This window comes from Acipenser ruthenus, chromosome 21 (genome assembly GCF_902713425.1).
Source record: "Acipenser ruthenus chromosome 21, fAciRut3.2 maternal haplotype, whole genome shotgun sequence".
In the NCBI taxonomy this organism is placed as follows: Eukaryota; Metazoa; Chordata; class Actinopteri; order Acipenseriformes; family Acipenseridae; genus Acipenser; species Acipenser ruthenus.
This window is the reverse complement of record NC_081209.1, coordinates 2,080,153-2,104,518: the sequence shown is the minus strand read 5'-3', so window position 1 is coordinate 2,104,518 and position 24,366 is coordinate 2,080,153. Positions and strand designations below refer to the sequence as shown.

The 24,366-nt window shown below is 45.3% G+C and overlaps 2 protein-coding genes across 2 annotated transcripts in view; both read right to left on the bottom strand.

The window, feature by feature from the left end:
* Window positions 1-854: 854 nt before the first annotated feature.
* On the bottom strand, window positions 855-12,543 carry LOC117428533 (ras-related protein Rab-35). Its single transcript, XM_034047649.3, has 6 exons — window positions 11,975-12,543; window positions 7,574-7,624; window positions 7,029-7,152; window positions 2,906-3,030; window positions 2,412-2,536; window positions 855-2,085 (listed from the first exon to the last, which is right to left on the bottom strand). The coding sequence occupies exons 1-6, from the start codon at window positions 12,024-12,026 to the stop codon at window positions 1,957-1,959; spliced, it is 606 nt and encodes a 201-aa protein (XP_033903540.1). The 5' UTR covers window positions 12,027-12,543; the 3' UTR covers window positions 855-1,956.
* A 2,145-nt stretch (window positions 12,544-14,688) lies between these two features.
* The window catches only part of LOC117428115 (stalled ribosome sensor GCN1-like), a 29,847-nt gene continuing 20,169 nt past the window's right edge, over window positions 14,689-24,366 (bottom strand). Inside the window, exons 42-57 of the mRNA XM_058994219.1 lie at window positions 24,079-24,221; window positions 23,484-23,601; window positions 23,174-23,389; window positions 22,575-22,739; window positions 22,176-22,337; window positions 21,747-21,839; window positions 21,248-21,391; window positions 20,605-20,874; window positions 19,778-20,122; window positions 19,141-19,334; window positions 18,868-18,982; window positions 17,788-17,884; window positions 17,118-17,266; window positions 16,913-17,020; window positions 16,294-16,512; window positions 14,689-15,798 (exon numbers count right to left, since the gene is read on the bottom strand). Coding sequence (XP_058850202.1) covers window positions 15,673-15,798; window positions 16,294-16,512; window positions 16,913-17,020; window positions 17,118-17,266; window positions 17,788-17,884; window positions 18,868-18,982; window positions 19,141-19,334; window positions 19,778-20,122; window positions 20,605-20,874; window positions 21,248-21,391; window positions 21,747-21,839; window positions 22,176-22,337; window positions 22,575-22,739; window positions 23,174-23,389; window positions 23,484-23,601; window positions 24,079-24,221 — 2,664 coding nt within the window. The 3' untranslated portion in view covers window positions 14,689-15,672. The remainder of the gene's footprint in view (window positions 15,799-16,293; window positions 16,513-16,912; window positions 17,021-17,117; window positions 17,267-17,787; window positions 17,885-18,867; window positions 18,983-19,140; window positions 19,335-19,777; window positions 20,123-20,604; window positions 20,875-21,247; window positions 21,392-21,746; window positions 21,840-22,175; window positions 22,338-22,574; window positions 22,740-23,173; window positions 23,390-23,483; window positions 23,602-24,078; window positions 24,222-24,366) is intronic.

The window sequence follows — 24,366 nt, the reverse complement described above, 5'->3', positions numbered from 1 at the left end:
ATCAGTCTCAATCTGAATTAAAGTCATGGTTCTCAGCACAACCCTGCATAATCTTAATGTATACACACACACGGGATGATTCACCAAGGCTTCAAAGCGCTCAAAAGTGGCCTCCATTCACGTCAATGCACATTTGTGTAGTCGAGATGTGCGGAAGTTTCACACCAAACCCGGGTGATGGGTGTAACCATGTCAGCAAACACGTCACCCATTGTTCTGCACAGCTGGAAGGGACTATATGTATAATATTACATATGAGCAGATGGTGTGCCTTTTTGAATCATGCTATATAGAAAATGTTGTTGAAATTGAGTTATGGTTCAAATTATACACTCTGCGAAATGGTTTTGCCTGCCAGCTTGACTTGGAACAGGGACAGATAACGATTCCTTTTTGTAGCAGTTTTCTCAATTTGAGATATTTGTGTGTGATTATACAGTATTACTATACTAATATATTACTACCATAGAGCTGCTGTAGTTAATGTCTAAACCATCAAAAGAAGAGTTTTCTTGGCCATGGTCTCAAGTGACAAATCACCGCAACAGCAGCATGCAGTGGAATCCCAGGCATTTTAAAAAACCCTGAAAACTTCAAACATGATGCATATATATATATATATATATATATATATATATATATATATATATATATATATATATATAAATTAAACTAAAACAGGAAACTGGAACAGATTGCATAAAATAAATAAATAGTAACAATAAAATGTAAAAACACAATGAACCACCAAACCCAAGGACTAGGAGGAAGTTCAACACTTTGAAACACATTTACAAAACACCATTCCAAAGCAACAAAAAAGGGGGTTTCTTGTACTCTTGTACTACGAAATGTTCATTCTTTTAAAATGTTTATTATTGATTAAATTGGCTGAGGGAAAATTAATAATACATCTTAGCTCTCCAGTGTACAAGCAACCACAGCTCAGGAGAAAGAGATTCAACTTACACACAAAAAATACAACTTGCTTTCCTTTTTTTTTTTTTTTTATTTAGTTACATTTTTCTTCTCATGTCTTTATGGTACAAGGTCCATTCCTTTTATATCTACAGGTGTGGTTTCCATGTTGTGCTGTACCCGGGTGCTATAGAAATGGTAAAGCAGGTTAACAAGTACAAATCCAAATTTGCAATTTATATATATTTGTTTATATTTCTCCCCTGTCCATAAAAAGGTTTAACCCCAAATAGCCCCTCTTCTCCCTTTGTGAAGGTTAAAGGTGTGTTTTTAATTTTTTTGTTTTAAAATCACAAAATAAATGTTGAAGAATAAGCTGCTGGCGAGGGAAGAAGGAGAGAGAGGGAGGGAGAGAGAGAGGGGGAGAGAGAGAAAGAGGGAGAGAGGGGGCAGCTAATATGAGGGAAAAGTGCAAAAAACAAAACTCTGGCAGTCACCGATTGCTAACACACTGGTCAGCAAACTCAGATTAAGAACATTATTTATTTTAAAAAATGTACTCTAAAAGTTCATGATTTGTTGGCATCCGAATGCGTTAGACGAAGCGGTGAGAGGTGGAGATGGCAGGCGGACACAGAAGCGATGTACAATATGTACACAAATCCCCAAGAGAAACAGTTCAGTCGCTGTTGGCGTTTTGCTATGCGATTTTCTAAATGTCCATGCAGTGTGGAATGGAGAGGGACAAATTAATCCGACCAAAAAAAAAAAAAAAAAAAAACACATTTTAATGTCGACGCTGCAACATCACCAGTGCAGTCTTCTTCTGTCCTCTCTATGCATTGTGGAGAAGGAACTATTAAATAACATCACAGAACCGATGAATTAAAAAAACAAAGCTGCTCCAGACATCTGGTAAAATCATCTTCTTTCTTTTTTTTCTTTTTTTTAATCTTCATGATCCTTGAGTCCAAAGGGGACTGTTTGTATTTGTGTTTTAAGTGGAGTCCGGTGCATCATTTCTTTTTTGCTTGACGGTTAGCAGCACTTTTTCTTTCTTTTACTGTTCTTCGTCAGCTTCACAACATCGTTCTGCTGCTGCTGCTGCTGTTTGGCCACAACTTCTTTCTTTGCTTTAAGAACGAGCTCCGTGACGCAGTTGAACATCTGGGGAAAGAATGAAAAAAAAAAAAATGAAAAAAAGCATATATAAAAATTAACAAAAAGCATGTTAGTCGCTTTAGTTTATTTCTGTCTGTAAACAGATGAAAAAATGAAAAACAAAGCCGAGGAAGGTTCGGATTTAAACAATTGAAATGATGGTGTTAACTCGATTCACCACTGTTTAGACAAATTGAATTTGCTTCTGATAACTAAGCTCTGCTCTACAGAGTTCATAAGAAACACTCTGCTCTGGGGATCCAGTCATTTGTCAGACAGGTTACAGCAAGCCCAGCTCTTTCCTCCTGCTCTGGTCCTCTGTGAACACATACCTCTTCCACGTTCAGGTTTTCTTTTGCACTGGTCTCAAACAGGTGAATCCCCATCTGTTCTGCAAATTTCTGTGCGTCGTTTGTCTCCACCACTTTCGACTGTGGATCGTCATTCTTGTTTCCCACTGAAAGGAGAGCGAACCAGGCGTGCATAAACCCCAGGGCAGCAAGGGACACTTTTCAATACAGCGCGCCGACACAGCATGCTTACACAGGCATTCCAACGAGCCTCTGAAAAACTACCTTCACTGCTTGAAACAAAACCAAACCTGCAAACAAAGCCTGACCTGGAAGCGGTTTTAGCTCAGTATCAAATGCTAGCACTTCCAACCCATACTGAAAAAACATAACTGCACACAGGTGTTTTGAGCTTTTGGTTGACAAGGGGAAAACATTTCAAATTAGTTTATAAAAAAAAATGATAATAAGAGCCAACAGCAGTGCCGAGACTTCCAAGCGCAGCGGAAAACATGCTGATGAATCCCAGCACTTACCTAATATCCGGCAGACATCGTCACAATTCTGGTTAATTTCATGTAACCAGCGTTTGACGTTTACAAAGGATTCTGCACTGGTTACATCATACACCACGATCACCCCGTGCGTCCCTCTGTAGTACCTGCGGATAGGAAAGAATGCCATGTTACAGTACACCTGGTAGAACTGAACAGAATGCTACAGTCATCCAGCGCCTTTCACAAGCGCCAGCAAACAACTGAGTAGTCAGCCCCATGGCCAGTATTCAAGCAATAGATAGCACTGGTCTGGTTTACTACAGCTTTTCTCAACATCTTAAATCAGAAACACACACACAAAAAAACACTTACCATTGCTACTGAAGCAACTGAATAAAGTAAGCCCAATTTACTGCTGTCGGCTCAGTTCTTAAACACATGAAATAATCGGCTCAAGTTAGCATCACCAAAGCTAACACTGAGAATGTCTGAACTGTGATGAGCTCTGGCACCACAAGGTGGAGCAGGTATGCAGTCACCATGTGACTTACTAGAAATTGAAACCAATACGAGCTGCAATTCAGAGTCAACCTGCAGAACCACTTCCTCATGCGTGCCTGGGAGAGCAGCCTGGGGGATCTGAATCCCGAGCAGCCAGCCCAGCAAAGACACCTTCAACCCCTGCTGAAGACAAGCCAAGGCAGGGTGCAGTGGTGCAGCAAGCTCTCTGGAGAGCTGGGTTTGAATACTGGCCAGGTCAGTGATCGGGGTCTGCTGGTCTCTTAGTAATGGACATTACGGAGCATATGAAACCAGCGCGCGCACACACACGGTCTTCATAATCTCAAACTACATTCATTCAGGGAAACACATTGTATAAAATCAGACTGCTGGATCCAAAAGGCCTGCAAGTCTCTGAAAAGTCTGTAACAAGTTTGGAGAGGTTCTCATTTTCACGGTTTACCATGTACAGTTTGACAGACTGAGAGGACCAGTGCGAACAGGTCCACTTTCTGAATCATCATCACTACCTTGCGTCCCCTACAGCAAGCTATCTGTGCAGGTTTAAGGGCCCCCTTATGCCCTGATTCTGTCCGTCTGTCACACTTTACCAGGTGAGCACAGTAACTTCCTCAAATGTTTATGCTACATTAACCTCCTACAGACGTTACAAACACCTTCAATATGTACAAAACCTTCCACCAGTTATTCCATCATGACTGTCCAGGCAGCTGCCATTACCTGCTAGATAACTGACCATGGAGGCAGTTAGGTGTCCCTAGCCAGAGACGGTACAGTCCAGTTAGCTTTAGTGCATCTAATGGTGGGACAATGACCGCTCTACTCAGAACCGGATCTGCAGGGGTTCTGGTTTTGCCTGCAAATCAGAGATCAACCACTGAGTTCCCGTTAATGAAAACAGGAAAGCGGCCCTGCAGACTCAGCGTTAATGGAGAGCTGGCTTGGGAGAGGACCTCACGCTTGCAGCCAGCACGCAGATAAGCAAGCGAACTGGTCTCTAGAGATCCTCCTCCTGCCCCTCCCCCTCCTTCACCACCAAGCACTTCCTGTCTGCGGTCAGCCCTTCTCTACAATCGAGAAGCGATATGGAGCACAGGAAGCCTCAACGCAGTTTCAATGAATCAGGCACCTCTTCATATCCCCACATTATGATAGTCTAAATAACTAGTGCTATTACCTAGCAAGTTACAAATCGCAATTCTTTATATGTAAATCTCTAAGCGTTTCTACCAAAACCTCGTCTCCAGGGACAACCGTGTGAATACAGCATGCTGCTCCTCCGTCACCTTCCTCAGATTCAACACTTTGAATTAACATAGTCAATCAGTCATCAGCTTCTGAAGAGGCTTGCAACACTTCTACCAGGAAATTCAAGACTGTCCATGCAGGGCTGATAATGAGTTGACTAAACTTTGAAAAGAACTGTGCAGATATATTTTTAAGCTGAATAAATATGAGATAGTTGTATAACTACATACAGATAATCAGCAGGTTGATTTTCCAAGTTTCACAGGTGCTGGACTGCAATGAATCTCATAATCCTGACCAAAAACTACATGTACTGACAGTAGTGTTCTGGTAACTGGTCACGGCATCAGCTATCTCTGGATTTAACGAGCCACAAGATGTACTGTATGTTTCAGACACCCAAGAAAATCATCTAGGAAAACGACATTTCTCAAATATTAAAAATAGGTTACAGGAAAAAACGATTATTATTTATTTATTTGTACTTCCTTTTCTATCCTATACAAATCAAAGCATTGAAAAAAAAGGTTTATTGATAAAGATCTTTATCAAGAAGAAAAAATAAAGTAAGCTTTTCTGTTTGGTTTTCAAAAGGAAGAGGCGATCATAACAATAACACTAATCCCAGCCCTTTGCAAACAGTTCTACAGGCCAGCTTTTAATTCAGGCTCTGAGTTTATTGTCCCGGCAGCTCCAGAACAGTTGTGGGAGGCTCCTTCAGGAAACACTACCGGAAGCAGGGCCCTTTTTTTTTTTTTTTTTTTAAATACGGAAAGGCAGCTCAAATCAACATCAGACAGCGAAAGAGAAAACGCATCTCTGAGTGTCGTTTGTACGCACCCTCTTTAAGAACCACAGAGACTGAGGCTTTGCAAAGACAATACAGACACCACAGGGCTGCAGCTTCACCTGCAGCGGCTCTGCAAGACTCCACAAGCACAATAACTGCACAATAATGCATCCCTGGGTGCTCATGACCGTTCTTATTCACAATGGCCAAGGCACTCAACCAGATCTTTGACTACGTGGCTTCAGGGTTCATTTCATACACCAAAATACGTCAGGGATGAGCAGTTTACAACTTACAACTAATTCAGACCTTGTTTTAGTCCAGATTATTTCTTTTTTTTTTTTTTTTTTAATTTATAATTAAAAAATTTAGTCATTCCCAATTAGTTTTTTTTTTATTATTTTCTCCCCAATTTGAAATGCCCAATTATTTTTAGGCTCAGCTCACCACTACCACCCCTGCGCTGACTCGATGAACACACGCTGTCCTCCGAAGCGTGTGCCGTCAGCCGCCGCTTCTTTACACTCTGCAGACTCACCGTGCAGCCGCCTCAGAGCTACAGCGTCGGAGGACAATGCAGCTCTGGGCAGCCCGCAGGCGCCCGGCCAGACTACAGGGGGCGCTGGTGCGCGGTGAGCCGAGGACACCCTGGCCGACCTAACCCTCCCTGGCCCGACCTAACCCTTGAGCGCCGCCCCCTGGGAGCTCCCGTCCACGGTCGGCTGTGGAATAGCCTGGACTCGAACCGGCGACGTCCAGGCTATAGAGCGCATCCTGCACTCTAGCGAGTGCTTTTACTGGATGCGTCACTCGGGAGCCGCAGTCCAGATTATTTCTACTGCTATTTTTGGAATGTGCATTTCTTACAAAACATTTTTTTTTTTTTTTTTTATTACGCAGCACTGCTGCTCACCAGCTTGGTTGCTATGACAATCGCTTACTGACAGGCAAAGTTATGCCAGTGCCTTTCATGCATTTGTTGGGGTTTTTAAGACAAAAATAACATTTCATTCCACTGAATCAGTTATGATTGTTAGCTGTGACCATTAAAACAGAACCAAAAGAAACTGCTTTACAAAGAAACCTTTTACTGTTCATGTTTCTGTTCATCATGTCTCTGCTGCAGATAATATTAATGAACAGTCATCGGCTGGTGTGTTTCATATTTTTTTTTAAAATCATAGGCTTTAGTGTTGTTCAATCATTGTTCACGCTATCAAAACAGCGAGTGTTTTTTTTAATGAATGCATTTATACACAAGCAAGCACTGCAACTGCTGCCATACCCAACAGCCCCCGAGAGAGTCCCGACTCCTAACCAGCAGCAGCTCCTATTCAATGAATAAAAACTAACACAACTGATGCCACCATTGGACACGCATCCCATTATAATTTAGATTTAGCAGCTTTCTGATTCGGGGGGGTTCATTCATACAGTAACTTCAAAACATCCCCCCCCCCCACCCAATGTACAGATTACAATTATAGATTCCATTTAGCTGTGATTACGAGGGTGGTTGGCTAGCAATACTAAAGCATATTAGCGTTTCAGAATGGACTCGCGTGGTCAGTTTAACACTGTCCGACCCTCCGCCGTACTCACGTTGATGTGATGGTGCGGAACCGCTCCTGTCCAGCTGTGTCCCAGATCTGAAGTTTCACTTTCTCACCATTGATCTCCACAGTCCGGATCTTGAAATCTACCCCAATCGTGGTAATGTAGCTACCTAAAAGGGAGAGAGACAGCATGCATGGAGGTCTATGGAAGCATATTTACTTTCAATAACACATCAGAGCTGCTGTAGTGTCCTGGGTATGACATCTCCATTGACAGACAATATCTTTTGCTTGTGTGTTTTACGAATTCCCTTTTGTAATCCAGCAGTGCAAGGTGACTTGGCAGGCACCCATCTTGATCAGGTCACGCAGTCTGGCTGGAATTCAGAATGGAGTTGTAATAACCAAAACTGTTACTTCCTCATTCCTGGAAAAGGATCTTACTCTTACAAGGGTGAGTTTCATTAGAAATTGTCACTTGATACTACAGCATGAATAGAAGCTACAACAGATGAATATGGTTTGAAAACTGCTACAGTAGAAAGTGCTTTGATAAATGGGAAGTCACAGATGTAAGAGAACGATCCCTACCTGAGAAAGTGTTGTCTGCAAACCGCAACAGAAGACTGCTCTTCCCCACACCTGGAAAAACAAGACGAAAAAAAACAAACAATCAGGCATCTATTTAAACCAAAAGGTAGGCAAACACTTCGATTACCTTTTCAAATGTGTTTCAATCTGTTCTAGATCAGACGTGAAATCCTCAGGACTACAGCTGTAGGGTTGCATTGCTTATTAACCCAACACAGAGCCCTTTGGACTACATCACTCCTGACTGCAGTTTAATACCTCAACCCAGATTCCACTCAGCAGTTAAAACAGAACGCTGTTGCTTGAGTGTACACGGGGCACACATTTCAGCTCCAGCTTTTTTATCTGTATTTTTTAATGAACGGGACGAAGTACCCTCCTTTCCTCTGGCAGAACGTCATCGCCATGCAGGAATGTAAACACCACTTCACTGCAGTAACAGAAGCCCTTCCTGTCTTTGCTGGAATTTCATTAGACTTGCCTGTGACAAGCTGCTCTCGGATATAAACAGCTGGGATTAAAACCTCCAGCATGGCTCATACTTCTTATCCTGCTGCCTGACATGTGAAGACACACTCTGTGGAAATCACTGCCAGGGTTAAATGACTGGTAGGAAGCCCCAAAACACCGTGCAGCCCCGAGACAATGCCCTGCTCGCTCCCTGGCAGTACCGCTCATAGTTTACACAGCTGTACCCTTCACTGGCAGAGCTGCTGCTGAATGGAGCTTCCACATAAACAAACAGTGCTGGCAGAACACAGCTTGCTGCAGCTGTGGAAAAAATCACGCAGTCTCCAAAACCTCTGGGGCATTTCTACAACTGTTCCCACCCTCGCCACACCCCCAGCTAAACTACTGCACTGTACTGGATCGCTTTCATTGCCTCCTCTAGCTGGCAGCGTTTCCACTAGCCTCCAACACTGCTACTTACAACAACATCACTCGGATGAGGTTTTGTATTTCACTCATTTACACAAGATTGGTCCACTCTGGCTTGTGGGTATCCGATTTGAAAGTGTTGCTGTGAAGGTTTTCATATCTGCTTGACTAGCCACAGTGTATAGGTAACAAGCTCAGGTGAGTCTTATTAAAAAGTCACAGTAAAACCAGGAATGGCTCAGATGACAATGCAATGGGAGTCTTATTTCCATCCCTGCTTTGTCTGTATCAGTAACACACAACATAGCACAGTGCTTTACCTTTTGAATGCCAAGGCTGCACAGTCTGTCTGTAAATAACTACAAAGATCAAATCAGGAGTGTACCAAATGGCAAACAAGGTGTGCCGGTATAAAATCCTTCTATCTATAAAGCAGCCTAGATGAAACATACAGCCTCTGTTGTTATAGACTGTATACAAAAGAAATGTTTTCCAGCCAGTTCAAAAAATACTGAATGCAAAAAAGGGCTTGGCTAATGTACTTATTGAGAGAAACTTGCTCTAGGCTTTACATGAGGATTAATATGTTCCATATTCAAAGAAAATATCTGTCACACTTGTTGCACAACAAATGTAATTAATATTGAGGTTTTCACATTGTTTTTATGCATACTTTCATACAATAGGACATCACAACACTTGGTTTGAAGCCTTTGACTGTCAGCGCAATGTTGAGGCACGGCCGAATCTTTCAACTTCAGCTCGGGGTCTCGTGTGAGGCCGGAGTAAAAGAACTGCTCCAACTGCAACACGTAACATTACAGGCTTTCCACACGGAGACCTTCTGTCAAGTAAAGCACTGCTTGCTCACATCACAGGAGATTCATACGAGGGTCTGTACTGGCTTCTCACAAAACAACAGTACTTATTTATCATTAGGAAACGGCTGTTCTTCATGCAGTCTTCTGAGAAGTTACAACATTGTTTTGTTCCTGAGCAGCCCCTCTTCCTTAAGAGTCCAACCAGGAACTTCATGTTTGTTTAAATCAGGATTGTTTTCCAGTGCAAACAAAAGACCCCCACAGACAGAGCCAGCCTATTATTATTATTATTATTATTATTATTATTTATTTCTTAGCAGACGCCCTTATCCAGGGCGACTTACAATTGTTACAAGATATCACATTATTCTTTACATACAATTACCCATTTATACAGTTGGGTTTTTACTGGAGCAATCTAGGTAAAGTACCTTGCTCAAGGGTACAGCAGCAGTGTCCCCTACCAGGGATTGAACCCACGACCCTCCGGTCAAGAGTCCAGAGCCCTAACCACTACTCCACACTGCTGCCCTATGAGAACTGTAATACTCTGCAGCTAGCTACAGCAATTGATATTGATAGAGAATACTACAATACAGTTAAAAAAGGGACTAGTTAAAACTAAAACATGGAGTGTTGGAAGAATCTTCAAGGGTCAGGTTGAGAATCACTGTTGTCCATTCACAAGCAGTCTTTATACAACACATCTGGATAAAAAACTGTGTATATTGGGCAAGTGAGACGATCATAAAAGAAGATCAATTTCTTTAGGAACGAGCAAACCAGCTAGAACACTTGGAATATCAAATACTGTCCCGCTCCTTGATGGACTCAAGCAGTTCAGCTTAAGGAGGTTTAGTCCAAGTCCTGTGGCATCACAATTTCCTTAAAAGCTACGTGACAAATTGATGGGTACTGTGTGTGAGAAATGAGCCATCACCGGGGAAAACATATTCCTCACTGATGAGAGAACTTCTTCATGAACAGCATTTCAACCTGAAAACCGTGCAGTGCCGGAGACAACAAACAACAGGGATGGAAATAAGACCCCTGTGCATAGCAGTTCATTCCATTGCTGATTTTACTAAGAGCTTAGGAAGACACACCTGAGCTTGGCACCTGCAACACTGGGGCTAATCGAGCTCATAGTAAAACCTGGAATGGGTGAAACTGCTATGCAATAGGAGACTTATTTCCATCTCTGAATAATACAATACACAACAATAAGACACAGTGGCGGTCCATTTCAGAAACTATAAATATTAAAGGTAATGTCTGATCAATGGAAAAGTATTCCAACAGATGTTTGCATGCTGAATGGGTTTGTTATAACAGGAGCCTTGATCAGAGAGAAATGATCATCCTTCATCCCTCAGCTCATGATTTCAAGCTCCCAGTGCTTCCATGATAACCACAGCCACTCCACCCAAAGACAAGATTCAAGGCAGCTCTCCAGAGAACCCCACTTATCTAATGGACTACAGGAGGAGGAGCTGGAGTGATCTGCAGGTCAAAAGGAGACTCTGCAGTCCAGCCTGTGTCTAACAATGCAGTAAACACGTGTATTACTCTCTCACTCCAGTGTAAAGTTTGCATCACTGATCATTTATTTTTTGAAAACATAAAATAAATAAAAACACACAACTTTTAGAAACACTAAATTTTTTTTTTTTTTTTTAAATGTATTTCTTTTTAACAGTTTGACCCTGGCATGAATGGTATACTTAAATTCTTAAGGAGGCATTGTAGGCTGTACCTATCTTCTCACTGTTAGCATACCAAAACATCCGCGAGTTATCAGCAGTATTATACATGCTACAGTGCTTAGTTTTATTCCCGTGCAATGCAAAACAAAAAGACAAGTAAGGACTGCTTGACTCTTCTTGCAATCATAAAAGTATGAGGTCTCGTTTGAGGAAAGCATCCCTGCTGCTCTTTTGAGTTATCGGTGTAACCGAGGCGTGCGATGGAGCTTCCATCCCGGCTGCCTTTCTATGGAATGTGGTTCTACGCGTACCGGTAATGTACAGTGTTCATCTCCATAGGCTTCAGCTTTCACGGGATAAACATACTGTAACCTCAGCGTGTGGAAGTATAAATACACCGCGCTATACTGGAGTCAAACCCTCATTCACTTACATTTATTATCGAAACGTACGCAGTCAAAACTGCCTGCTTTTATTACATTGTAAAAATAACAACAAAGAATACAACTCAGCTAATTCCATGTCGCCACCAGTACTGCGGACTGCTACGTCGTGTGCAGTACAGCACCCGTCGTGTACAGTTTGGGTTGAGAATGTGCTACAGGTGGTGCTTGCTAAATATATCCTGCTGCGTGATTAAAGTGAAATTACAACGCAATGCCTGTGCAGATTACACAGATCAGGATGCAGCTTGCACCGAGGCGAATTCTTTACATCTGTACCAAACCAGCAGAGAACAGATTGGATATCCGGTCTCAGAAGCCGAGACACCCAGCCCAACACCGCCCTAGCGTTACTAACAACAAACCCAAACCGCTCGGTTCGGTCCACACGGGACCGCTTCAAACCCCGGTCTGAACTACCCGGAGCAGCGCAACACAAACCTCCCCTCCTGCCAATGGCACCCCGATTACAGCTCCCGACCGGTCCCCGCCTCTCCTTCCAAGAAGGGGGCGAGGCCTGTTTCCCGTCCCAAATCCCCGGCTTTTCCTTACCGCTGTCCCCAATGATGAGCAGCTTAAAGAGGTAATCATAGTCCCTGGCCATGCCGGCTCTCGGTAGATCCCCTTCCGCCTGCTCCCTGTTTTTCGCCCAGGAATCTGTCACCCTGTTGCTAGAGCGTTTTATTTTCTCCTCGGTTTCTGAGTGCCTCCCACAGCGGCCTTTTTTTCCTCGGTGTTTCGTGGTGTCAGCACTCGGTTCACCCGAAGAAAGCAGCCGGAAACTCCGCTTCTCTGGAACTGCTTCACTGCACCCAACCCGAGGCACCCTGCACCACTACGCATGCGCAGGAGGAGGCGTCGGCGATCCAGACTCAGTGCTGCCGCCCTGCGGCGAGGAGTCAGACTAGCAGCGAGGCCGGCAGAAGTAAAGTCAAGAAACCTTTAGCATTCATGGCTGCTGAGAAATACTACTCCTCAGAAACGATCAAAGATATTTCATTTGGAATACAGACGCGATATATCCAAACTGTGGCATGATGTGAATGACATGAACTACTGGAGCGAGCAGTGTTCTTGCTGTATCCTACCCTAAGCTGATTGAGAGTGTCTATCTAGAGTAGACCGAGTTGTATTTGGCAGATGGTCTTGTTTTCGGAGTCTGGTGTAAAACCACTTTAATAGATTCTGACAACAGACACCAATAGGATTTGTCGTGATTTCCTTATTCCCCAAACTCCTTCGTCATTGCTTCACCCCCTCTTTCATTAATATATCTGATTAGTGGCGTCCCACACACACACACACACACACACACACGCACGCTTCTGACAGAAACGTACAGGGACAATTGTGGATTTCATGAAGTCAACGCCCAACTTTAAACCAAATACTAACTGAATACGCTTTTTGAAATTTCTATTGACATTAGATTATATTGTGCCAACCCAGTTTTCAATTCATATTTTTGTTTGTTTCAAAACTAGAAATAAAAACAGAACGATTCTATAATTATTCTGGCAAAAAGTTTGCCAGTAACAACTGTTTCAAAACGTGTAGAGCAGTGCTTCTCAACCCGGGTCCCCCTGTCTCTGCTGGTTTCCATTCCAACTGAGCTCGCAATTACTTAACTAACCATTAATTGAACTAATAATGTGCTTAATTAGGTCTTTTAATTGCTTAAACAGATTTCAACTTAATTATAAAATGTTAGAAATAACTTGAAATCTGCAACTTCTAAGGAGCTGAGAACAATTAAAAAGGTCTAATTAAGCCAATTATGAGTTCAATTAAGGGCTTAGTTAAGTAATAGAGTGCTCAGTTGGATTGTAACCCCCCAAATAAATAATACTCAGGCGCGTTGCAAGCTTGTCATGCAGTGTGCACGCCCTGCAGTGGCAACATGTTTACGTCATGTCCCGTGACGCTATCGATCTTGCGTGCATGCACCAGATTAAACAAACGCTATTGTAGACCCAAAACCTGTTTGTACAGCGGTCTCCTAAATGAATACTGTTTATCCAAACATTACATCATCTCGTTTTATCAGAGCATTGTGGTACTGTGCACCTGAACGAATCGCATTCTGACACAGTGCACCTCTTTGTAATGAGACTGAGCTTTAAAAGGAGTTTAAATACATAGAATTGTTACCGGGCATTCTGTCCATTGATTTGAGCATCAGGACAGTTTCACGCAGTAATCCATTTTGTGTGTTCGGTGCAGGGGCTTCCTCGCATGATGCATGTTAGTATGCGTTTTGCACACAGTCCGTTGCTCTACTGCACTCCTTGAGGTTTTTTATGGTTTTATTGTGAAGTGCCTCGGAATCATTTCTGATAAAAGGTGCTGTCTAAGTTTGTATTATTATTATTGCACTATAGCAGTGGTGCCCAATCCTGGTCCTGGAGGGCCGGTGTCCTCCTGGCTTTTGTTCCAACTGCCCCCTAAATTACTTAATTGGACTAATCAAGCACTTATTAGAAACTTAATTGGTCCAATTAAGCAATTTAGTGTACAGTTGGAACAAAAACCAGGAGGGACACCGGCCTCCAGGACAAGGATTGGGCACCCCTGCACTATAGGAACCCCCCTTGCATGTCCGAGGTATATGTACATCTGTAACTGCAGCTCCATGTTCAGATGCCATTGTTAGCAATGGCTTGGACCTCACATGCTATGAATAGTGCCTGTACTCACTTCGAGAAGTGCATGTGTACAGTAGAGGACCCAACACAGACAGGAACGAAGATCCTACAATTCCAAGAATATCTACTATATCAAATCAAGAGGTTTTAGATTTAATGCTATCCATAGACATCACATTAATTGTATATAATGTTACACGTTTGTATTATTTATTTCTTAGCAGACGTCCTTATCCAGGGCAACTTACAATTGTTAGCAGATATCACATTATTTTTACATACAACACCCATTTTTACAGTTGGGTTTTTACTGGAGCAATGTAGGTAAAGTACCTTGCTCAAGGGTACAGCAGCAGTGTCCCCACCGGGGATTGAACCCACAACCCTCCGGTCATGAGTCCAGAGCCCTAACCACTACTCCACACTGCTGCCCTGTTTGTAACCACGTGTGGCGCCGTGGAGTCTTCATTGCCATCCTGAAAGGGGATTCCCTCTCGATAACCGCACTGCGAGGGATCGGGTGTACAGTGGAAGAGAGGCACTAGCGGGTTCATCACAGCACCCATGACAGATCAGCAGGGCAGCATTAGTGTTGACTTTGAAATTAAGACCAACTATTCATTATTATTTTACATCAAAGCATTTATTGAATCTGTCACTAATTTTTTTAAGCAGCCTGCATTTTAGGGTTGTAGATTTTGTCTTCAGTTTTCCCCACAAGGATATATCAATTCAATTTCACTCTCTCTCCTTTCCTAACCGTCACAAGCAGCTTGTTGAGCATATCGACACAACACTTCCACGCAATACCTCCACAGCAGGGGGCGCTGTGTAAGAAAAGGGCCAGTGTTAACTACAGCGCCGCTCTCCCACAGTCTCCATGCTTTATATTGGGTCGGGAGGTGAAGTCAGAAAAGCATCACAGAATATTGATCAAAGTAAAAACAAAGGCATGTTATAAAATCACCAAGTCCCTCTCGGCCAATCGGCAACACCAGACTCCCGAACATTCCGGATCTTATTGTTTTGTCATCATTGGAATGGTGGGGGGGGGGGGGGGGGGGGGCACTGAATTCTAGAACAGGAACATACCATTCTTTCAAAGGGGTGTATTCTCAACTTAAAATTGTTAACATGTCCAGCTCATTTTATATTGAATTAAAGATGAATCATGCAGACATTTACAATTGACCCTGTTACTTATAATACAAAAGCCTCTCCTCGCTCGCACATTTAGAGACAGTCCCCTTAAATACCACAAGGGCTCTTATTGTGGAAGAGAGACTGCATGTGTATTCAATAATCAGAAATGGTCACTGTGTTGAAATACACTAAACTGGCTAACACAAAAGTTTACTTCTTTTTTTTTTTTTTTAAATGGCAAATGTTGTTTCAGGGTGTTCATATATTTAACAAACTGGGAATTTCAATAAAAAAAAAAATGCCTTTCACTTTTTTTATTTTCTATAATAATATTTTTAAGTTTGATCTTCAACACTCTCATGCTGTGATGGAGTAGCTGGATGCCCAGTGCAGCCCCCTCCTCCCCGGGTGACAATGCCAACGCAGGGCTGGTTGTGTCAGCTGCCCGCGGCTCCGTGGAGCTCACGTGAGGATGGTGTCGTCGATCTGCTCGCAGGAGTCCGCCTGGCTCGCGATCTTCGTCAGGGATCTCCGGCACGCTTCGGTCAGCAGCTCACTGCTGGCAGTGTCCAGAATCGCAGAGACGCTCTGAAAACAGAACCATGAGAACAGGTCTACAGTCACAATCAATCAATCATTTAGACTTGCACTTCAATTCAGGAGCAGGATCTCTGCTCTTCACAAACAAAATCCTTCTCTAGATCTCAGCAGATTGGTTTTCTGATCGGTGGTACATTCACGTTTTAACCCTTTACTGCCCTGGGTATGTTATCATACCAATTTATTGCCTATTTTCTCAATGTCAAACATACTGAACACTGAGCAGCAAAGGGTTAAAGCAGGCAGTGAACAGGATCCAACTCCTTTCCTGTATCACTGTACTTGCTGCTCCGTCCTCTGGGTCTGAGCTGGGATCGAGGTCTGGGGCTGGGTCGGAGCTGTGATCGGGGGCTGGGGCTGGGTCGGAGCTGTGACCCGGGGCTGGGTCGGAGCTGGGATCGGGGGCTGGGGCTGGGTCGGAGCTGTGACCCGGGGCTGGGGCTGGGTCGGAGCTGTGACCCGGGGCTGTGGTCAGAGCGTTACCTGAGAGACGGCGCCTCCCTCCCTCATCTTCAGCAGGTTGACGATGGCCTGGTCAGCGTAGGCCCGCACGCTGGTGTTCTTGTCCTTGGTGTTGTCCAGCAGGGCCTTCAGGATGGGTTTGATCACCACGGGGGTCATGGGGGGGGTGGGCTCCTTGTTCACCCACCACACCATCTTCTCCGCCACCAGCTTGATGTCACTCGACGGATTCTGGAGACACTGTGAAATAAAATAGATCAGAAATACAGTTACAGCTAAAATGATTATTAGGTCAGGAGCCACAGTGCTGTGTGTGTTCTGGCTTATAACAGCTGACAGTGCCAGTGGAATGGCATTATGAGGCTGTGTTTTAATCCTGGTATTCCAGAGCTTACTGTGACTGTAGAAGTTCTTATTCTATTGAATGGTTTGGGTGTAGACCGTTCCAGTTACTTGTATAATATGTGATCCACAGTTGCACTGACTATTAAAAGACACTGTCAAGGTTAAACCCCTAAATAACAATAAAAGGGCTAGATAAGAATGAAGGTGGACATTAAAATGCAAGCACCACTCGATTGAGATGCTAGGAGGGGATGGGGCAGGTGTAACATGAACTGGAGCCCGTGTTGAACTTTACCTTTACAAGATGAGTGGAGACCTTGGCAGGCACACTCCCTCCCTCGCTCTCGATCTGGTGCTTCATTAGAAAGCCCACGGCTCTGATCCCACTCGTGGCAATGGGGATCTGCAAGGTGACAGACAAGGCACAGTCAGCACACCGTGGTACAGGCGCCCACGCCACCCCCTGGACAGAGCCCTGTGCCGCTCAGCTGTTCTCTTACCCGGTCCGCAGCGGCATTGCTCATGATCATGTCAACCACCTCAGCGCTGTACTCCTCGCTGCAAAGCTTGCTGGGAGCTGCCTTCATTGCAATAGAGAGAGCCACACTCCGCCCATGTCTCACCATCCAATCAATACCAGACACGTCCGCTACACAGAGAGAGAGAGAGGGAGAGAGAGAGAGAGAGAGAGAGAGAGAGAGAGAGAGAGAGAGAGAGAGAGGAGGGAGGGATATTCAGGGTCTATGAGCTCACATCTTGCACTCAATCTTAAACACATCTAGTATTTTAACAGTCAATCAATTTCTCATATGCAGCACATGGCTGTATTTCTCTCTCTAGCAATGCAAAGCACAACTGACTAAGCAAGTTGGAACAAGTGGATGGCATGCATTATCTATTACAGGTGCAATAAAATAACATAAATAAACTTAGAAACAAAAAACAGACAGCCAGAGTCTTCCCAAACAATCCCTTTTCTTCGGAATGATAAAACTCTCATTAAAACAAAAGCGTCCCCTGCAGCAAGCGTAAAAATCAATACCAAATGCACGCCAAAAAAAAGAAAACCCCAAACCGGGTACAGTTAGAAGCATCTGTTTAACCTGCAGATACCCAGCTTAGACAGCTAAGATAATACACAGAGACACAGTCGTGCATTCAGGTCCTTACCCAGTATGTGCTGCTGCAGGACAGTCTGCAGCTCGTCCTCCGGCAGGAAAGCACACAGCTCTCCCAGGCAGCCCGCTGAGGCCATGCGCATGGCATCCTGCACAGGGGCAGAGACAGAGACAGACAGAGACGCCTTCAATGAGCGGTCTTCTGCACATGCAGCGCCCAGGGCTGTGCCAATGAAGCACTGCCGTTTGAACCACTGCAGTTCACTGGGAGCTCAAATACACACAAGGCTTCTTAAACAGTGAAGGGTCACTCTGCTTTGCAACGGGGTGTGTACTTCCATTCATGAAGTAGCACAGGTTTCAGCAAAGAGTCATTTTGCTTTACATTTAACTGGAGACCACCGTGCTGTGCAAGTAACTATCAAGCCATTTCACTGGAAACAAAGAAAGTTGCTTCCAGCTTGCAAATCATCTGAAGTTAATTATTTTTTTTATAAAAATAGAAGTGTCTGCAAACTTTTAGTACTTCGCTAAAACCCACGCTTACTTTTAATGAGACCGGTTAGTTGAGTTTTTGTTTAATTTTATCACCTACTCTACATAAAAACCACATCCTCTGCACTAGCCTAGTATCCTGTCTTAAGAGATACATTTTCATTGTGAGATCTAGCTCCTCAGCCTCTTCAATTGCATTGCTATAGGCGCGATGCTCAGTACATGCAAGTCACTAACAAGCAGCTTCGCTAGCTCTACAGTTTGAAGGATACAGGCAGACCACAGAAGCCTCCAGTGTGATGACTCGCTGAAGCTGGCCTACATTCTCATGCAAATCACTAAACATATCTCAATGACTATTGTTATGCAAATCTTGTTCATCTTGAAAATAAACCTCTGTAGGCCGCATGAAACCATGAAATATGGTATATGTGTTTTTAACAAGCAATAAAGTAAGATCTTTAAAAGGGGTCCAAGTTGGTATGATTTATATGCAGAATTATGGTTAAGCACCAATGTTGGGTAAGGTAAAGCAGTCATAGATCAGTGCTCATCGGTTTGTGAAACAGACATTATAAGCTACAGTGCATCATCCTGCTAGGCAGTTATCCGCAGAGCACCCCACCCCACCCCTCACCTCATCGTGGCCCAGCATGCTCAGCAGAGTGGTGGTGATGCTCCTTCGGATTGCAGGGTCCACCTTACCCCCGGCCCCCTGGATAACGAAACGCAGAGCCTGCAGCATGGTCTCCCTGAGAACAGAGAGCACAGATCAGTCACTGTACAGGGAGCTGTACCACACACGCGGATATCCCCCACACCCCTCTAGTGCCCGGGCTAACTCTCCAACAAGGCTTTAGATCATCCGCTCCCCAGCCCGGGTCTGCAGCGCGGAGTGCTGGGTGCTTACCTGACCCCGGGGTCCTCGGCCGAGCGGATCCCGTTGAGCTGCTCTGTGAACAGGGGGTCCACCTTGGTGTGGATGGCGATGAGCTTCCCCAGCGCCTGGGCGGCTCGCAGCCTCACCGAGCGGTTCGAGTCCTGCAGGGCCTTCAGGAAGGTGGTCTGGAGCTGCGGCAGGAAGGGCTTGAGGAAGATGCCAACCTGGAGGGGAAGAGACGGTCTTTACTCTTCACAACAGAGTCTGCACTTATATAGCGCCTTTCACGTGACGCCGCTCGAGGCAATGAACACAGCAGCTGTATTAAACAGGATTGCTACAGTAATCATAACATCATCTATTCTAGAAATAAGCCAAAAGAATGATGTTCTAATAATACTGTAAACGTGACCTCGAGGAAATCTAATTCCATTCAAAACTGCTGAATAGAAACTACCTCAAATACAAATAGAATAGAAAATACAACAAAATATAACAACAAACATACTGCAATATATAAATGCCCAGAGCGAGAAAGTGTTAGTTAGTTATCCTAGGGCAGTGTTAATGCAGAGTTGCCTGCAGGACGGCAGCGTTGAACTGCAGTTGTGTCGAGGATGATTCTCAGGTCTCTCATGAGTGTCACAGCCCAGTACAGACCCCTCACCTTGGCGAGCAGCAGGGTCAGGGTCTCCAGCAGCGCCACCTTGACGTTCCAGCTGAATCGGTCTCCCAAGATGCGGATGAGGGGTCCGGTGATGTTGACCACGGAGGGCCGCAGCGCCTCAGCGGAGGTCAGCTTGATGACCAGCCCCAGGGCCTTGGCTGCTTCCTCCTTCTGCTCCGGACTGCCTGTCAGCACCCCCTCCCGCAGCACGGGCAGGATGGAGGTCACGCCCTTCTTGGGCAGGCAGAACCCTGGCAGGGTCTCCCCCTTGGCTTCGTTCCCTGCCGTGCGAATATCCCTGTGCAGGTCATCGATCAGCGCCAGCTGGCTCCCGGCGTCGAGTTTCTGCAGGAAACGAACCAGCGATAAAGTCAGCTACTGAGTTCAAGGCTATCTCTGGGAAACAAACCTCTGCTTGGAACAGAGGCAGAGCAGTCCCTGAAGCAAACACACAGCCGGGGTTGTCAGTCCTTCCCTTGTTTTGTAAATAAAACATGGAAACATTGATTGCTAGCCCTTAGTGTGTGCTTGGCATTTTTCTCCACTCCCAAAAAAAAAAAAAAAACAACACCTTGATACCCAATTTTCAGCTGGCTCTCTCTTCTAAACTTGCCTCCTGCATGCATTCACATAACCCCCCCCCCCCCCCCCCCTTCAGGATTGGTTCAGTAGTTTGACAGCGATCCCAGCACACACCATGATTGGAATTAGAACTGGAATGACTGCAGCATCACTGTAACTGATTGGAATTAGAACTGGAATGACTGCAGCATCACTGTAACTGATTGGAATTGCAATTTCAGCTGTAATAGTAACTGGTCAGCTACCTTGGTGATGCTGCTCAGCGCGTCCCAGCTCTCGTTCAGCACCGCGGAGTCCCCGTCGTTGAAGAGCCGGACCAGGCCGGACACCAGGCTCCGGGTGTGGGCGCTGTAGTCAGCCTTGGTCTTGCTGACGTAGCCGTTGAGGAGGGTGGCGGCCGCTCTCCTCATGCCCACGTCGGCGCTGCGGCTGGCCTCCAGGAGGTCCTCGATGATGATGCGCTGGCCCACCTCGTCCTCCACAGACAGGATAACCGCCTGGCAGCTCGCCAGCTCCTGAGGAGACCGGGGGGGGAAACGCCATTCGTTCAGCTTATCTACGGGTCCACCATCTTATTTAGATTCTGTTATTATTTCTACTCAAGTTTTTAAAAATATATAATTTATGATTGCTTACAAAAAGTACACAAAATAAAAATGATCAAATTAATATTTTTTTTAGATTCTAGCTTCAAATCATAAGCTTACAGTAGAGACCAAGGATTAGATGGGCACAGAGACTCAACTGCTCCCACAGCCCAGGTTTCAAGCTTGATCCAGGGGCAATGCCGGGAAGCTTGCATGCAACAGCTTGATAAAAAGGGAGGAAAGCACCAAAATCCATGAGAGGCTGATGGCTGAGCCCTTCCCCTCCTTCCTCAGCTCTTACCTGTTCTACCTCCTCTGCCCCGAGCTTCTCCTTCAGTGCAGACATCAGAGCGGGCAGGATGACAGCGAGGTGGCGGGTCAGAGCATCCCCAGCCACGGCCGACAGGAACGCAAGGACACGGGTGTTCACCGGAGGAGCTGTGAGCTACACACACACACAAAGCAAAGCAAAGCACAGTTAACTGTTACAGCACTTTACAGACTACAGTGAGAAGAGAGATCAGTCTACAGGTCTCACAACGACAGGCGTCTTTACCAGTTATTAAAACCCCCCCTCCCTTTCTTTATAATGCAATTTCTGCACTATATAAACAGGTGGTTAAAATACAAAGCCCAGTACAATGGCCCGTCTTCTTTAATTTGGCACGTGGACTCAAGCTACAAGTAAGTTCAAAATACTCCACTCATCTGAAATCATGGATATCATGAGATTTTTTTTTTCTGTACCGACAATCACCCCTAAACCTCTCTCTTTTCCTTTCTGATTTCCAAGCTCTCACCTTTGGCACGAGGTAAGGCAGCACCGATCGACTCTTGACAGCCATCACCTGCTTCAACCCATCCAGGGCAAACTCAGAGGTGTTCTCATCATCCTGCAAGAGAAGCCATTAGCATCCTCAAAGAGGTTCCTGCCTGGAGCGTTAGCAGGAATTGTCCAATTGCAGGTACGGTAAAACAGCAACTATGAACCAAACTTAACGCACTGATCTCTTCAAAACAATCCTAAAATCTTCAGCGACTAGCAGCCTTTGAATAAGCAGGAAAAAAAATCTCTTGGGAGTCCCTCAAAGTACAGATGAATGCAAGGAGAGAGCGAGCAGTAGAACGGGAGTTATTTATTTCAGACATCATACCCTGGTTTCCTTTGCATTCTATCTTCGTGACAGTCCTGTATAGATGGTGAGGGGCCGCGTTGCTGGGGTACTCACCAGCTGCTCCAGCAGGGCGGGCAGGATGTCGTCCAGAGCCTGGTGTCCGATGGTGCAGTGCAGCTGCTCGAAGGTCTTGCCAGCCGCCTCCCGCACCTCCTCCAGGGGGTCACACAGAGCCTTCCGCACTGTGGGGACCAGAGACTCGGAGAACACCAGCACCTGAGAGAGACAGGCTGGTAAAAACACTGAACCAGCAAAAACACTGCAAGCACTCCGGACTGGAATCAGACTCACGGTACTGAGAGGCAAGCTGTTTAAACCAAACTCCCCACACCGGAACCCGTGTCAAATTCAGACAGGGTACAAAACGGAATAAGCAAAATGTGTGGTGTGCAGCTTGTTGAGACACAGCTCAGCAACTTTAATGTTTTAATACTCTGATGAAAAAGGACTGACCGCGTCCTTGCTGGTTGACTTCATGATCTCGCTCAGGCCGATGCAGACCCCTTGCCTCTGGTCACTCTTCTCCGAGCGGAGCCCCTCCTCCAGGATCGGGATGATCTCAGGGAGAATCTTCTCACCCAGCTTGCGCACCAGATCCCCCAGAGTCCGGGCAGCAATCTGAACACATGCACACACACACACACACACAGACACACAATTCATTTAGCAGTTACAGACAAGACCACTTCATGATATGCACTCTAATGTCTCTGATTTAAAGCCCAAAGACCCAACAATCACTGAAATGCAATGCTATAATACATAATAAATATATACAAAGGCAGCACAATCTTTCAAATGACAGGCGGGCAATGTCATGAACATCTGCACTAAAAGGAAACACAAGTGATGAACAAGGAATGAACTGCTGCAATCAATACTTACAATACCAATGAAAACACACAACAAAAATCAGAAGAACGCTCCTCCGAGTACCAGATCAAAGTGAGGGTCCTGATTCTGACTGTGGCTGGGGGCGATTCCTGCAGAGCGATGTTCTGACCCCCATTGGTTGTTAATTCATAAACTGGAGTGACCGCAGGGAGACGTACCGTTCTCTTATCAGGGCAGGTGCTGGCCAGGAAGCCCAGGAGCAGGCTGAAGAGCGTGGGCAGGATCTCCCGCAGCGTGCGGGGTGTGTTCGACACCACGATCTTCCACACGTGGAGGGACGCCTGCCGCACCACCAGCTGCGTGTCCGAGCGGCCCATGTAGAGACCGGCCAGCACGTTGTTCCTCCTCACACCACCCAGGGCACCGATGATCGCCTGGAATTGCATTGAAAACACCATCAATGCGACACAGGACAATGGATTTAGAATTGTTAATATTACCGTTTTCATTGTTGTTATTATGCAGTACCTTGTTTGACTGCGCTGTGCCAAAGTTGTCGTCCTCGGAGGCGGTCTCAGTCGTCATCTTACCCGACACGCCTGAAATGTGGAACAGCAGGTCGCCTAGCAACTGCACGGAGCTGAACCTGGGGGGGAGAAACAGAAACAGAAGACTCGGTTGAGAAGCAGCATGCCAGTTCGTATTGAAGATTGAAAAACTGCATGCTGGCTTTTTCTGGTCTCACACACACACGTCACATTTTTAAATATCGTCCCAAATCAAATACAAGCACTCAATGAAGATGGTGTCGTTTCCTTAAACGACTACTACTATTACTACTAATAACTATATCAATAATAATAATAATAATAATAATAATAATAATAATAATAATAATAAATATAGTTTACTGCTTAACCCTAAGAGCTGGTGTGGTGTTTAAGCTTGCCATGTTGCAGGGTCCCTGTACAAGCCCGTGCGTGTGTGTGTGCGTGTGTGTGTGTGTGTGTATCAGTGTGTGCGCGCGTGTGTGTGTGTGTATCAGTGTGTGCGCGCGTGTGTGTGTGTATCAGTGTGTGTGTGTGTGTGTGTGTGTGTGTATATACAGGACGCCCCTCTTTACCTGATCCTCCACAGGTCATCAAACAGTCCCTGCTCCAGCTCTGGCAGCAGCAGGGCGATGGCGGTCTCTGCGTACATGCTGATGATCCTCTGCCCCGCACGCAGAGCCGTGTCACGCACGTACTCGTTCTCATCCGCCAGAGCCTGTAAACCAGCAAACCAGAACCTGAGTCACCGTGAACACTGCGCACCCCCAGAACACTCGGCACAGCAAGGCTCAGCACGGCACCTCTGACTGCTCTTGATTGTGCAATGAAAACTATTGCAAATACTCCCCCCCCCCCCATGT

Coding starts and splice junctions, on each gene's coding strand:
- LOC117428533 (XM_034047649.3), bottom strand. CDS start 12,026: ATGGCCAGGGACTATGATTACCTCTTTAAGCTGCTCATCATTGGGGAC. Junction 7,153..7,573: donor TGCAGACAACACTTTCTCAG/GTAGGGATCGTT, acceptor TCTCCCTTTTAG/GTAGCTACATTACCACGATT. Junction 2,537..2,905: donor CGATGTCTGCCGGATATTAG/GTAAGTGCTGGG, acceptor CTCTCCTTTCAG/TGGGAAACAAGAATGACGAT.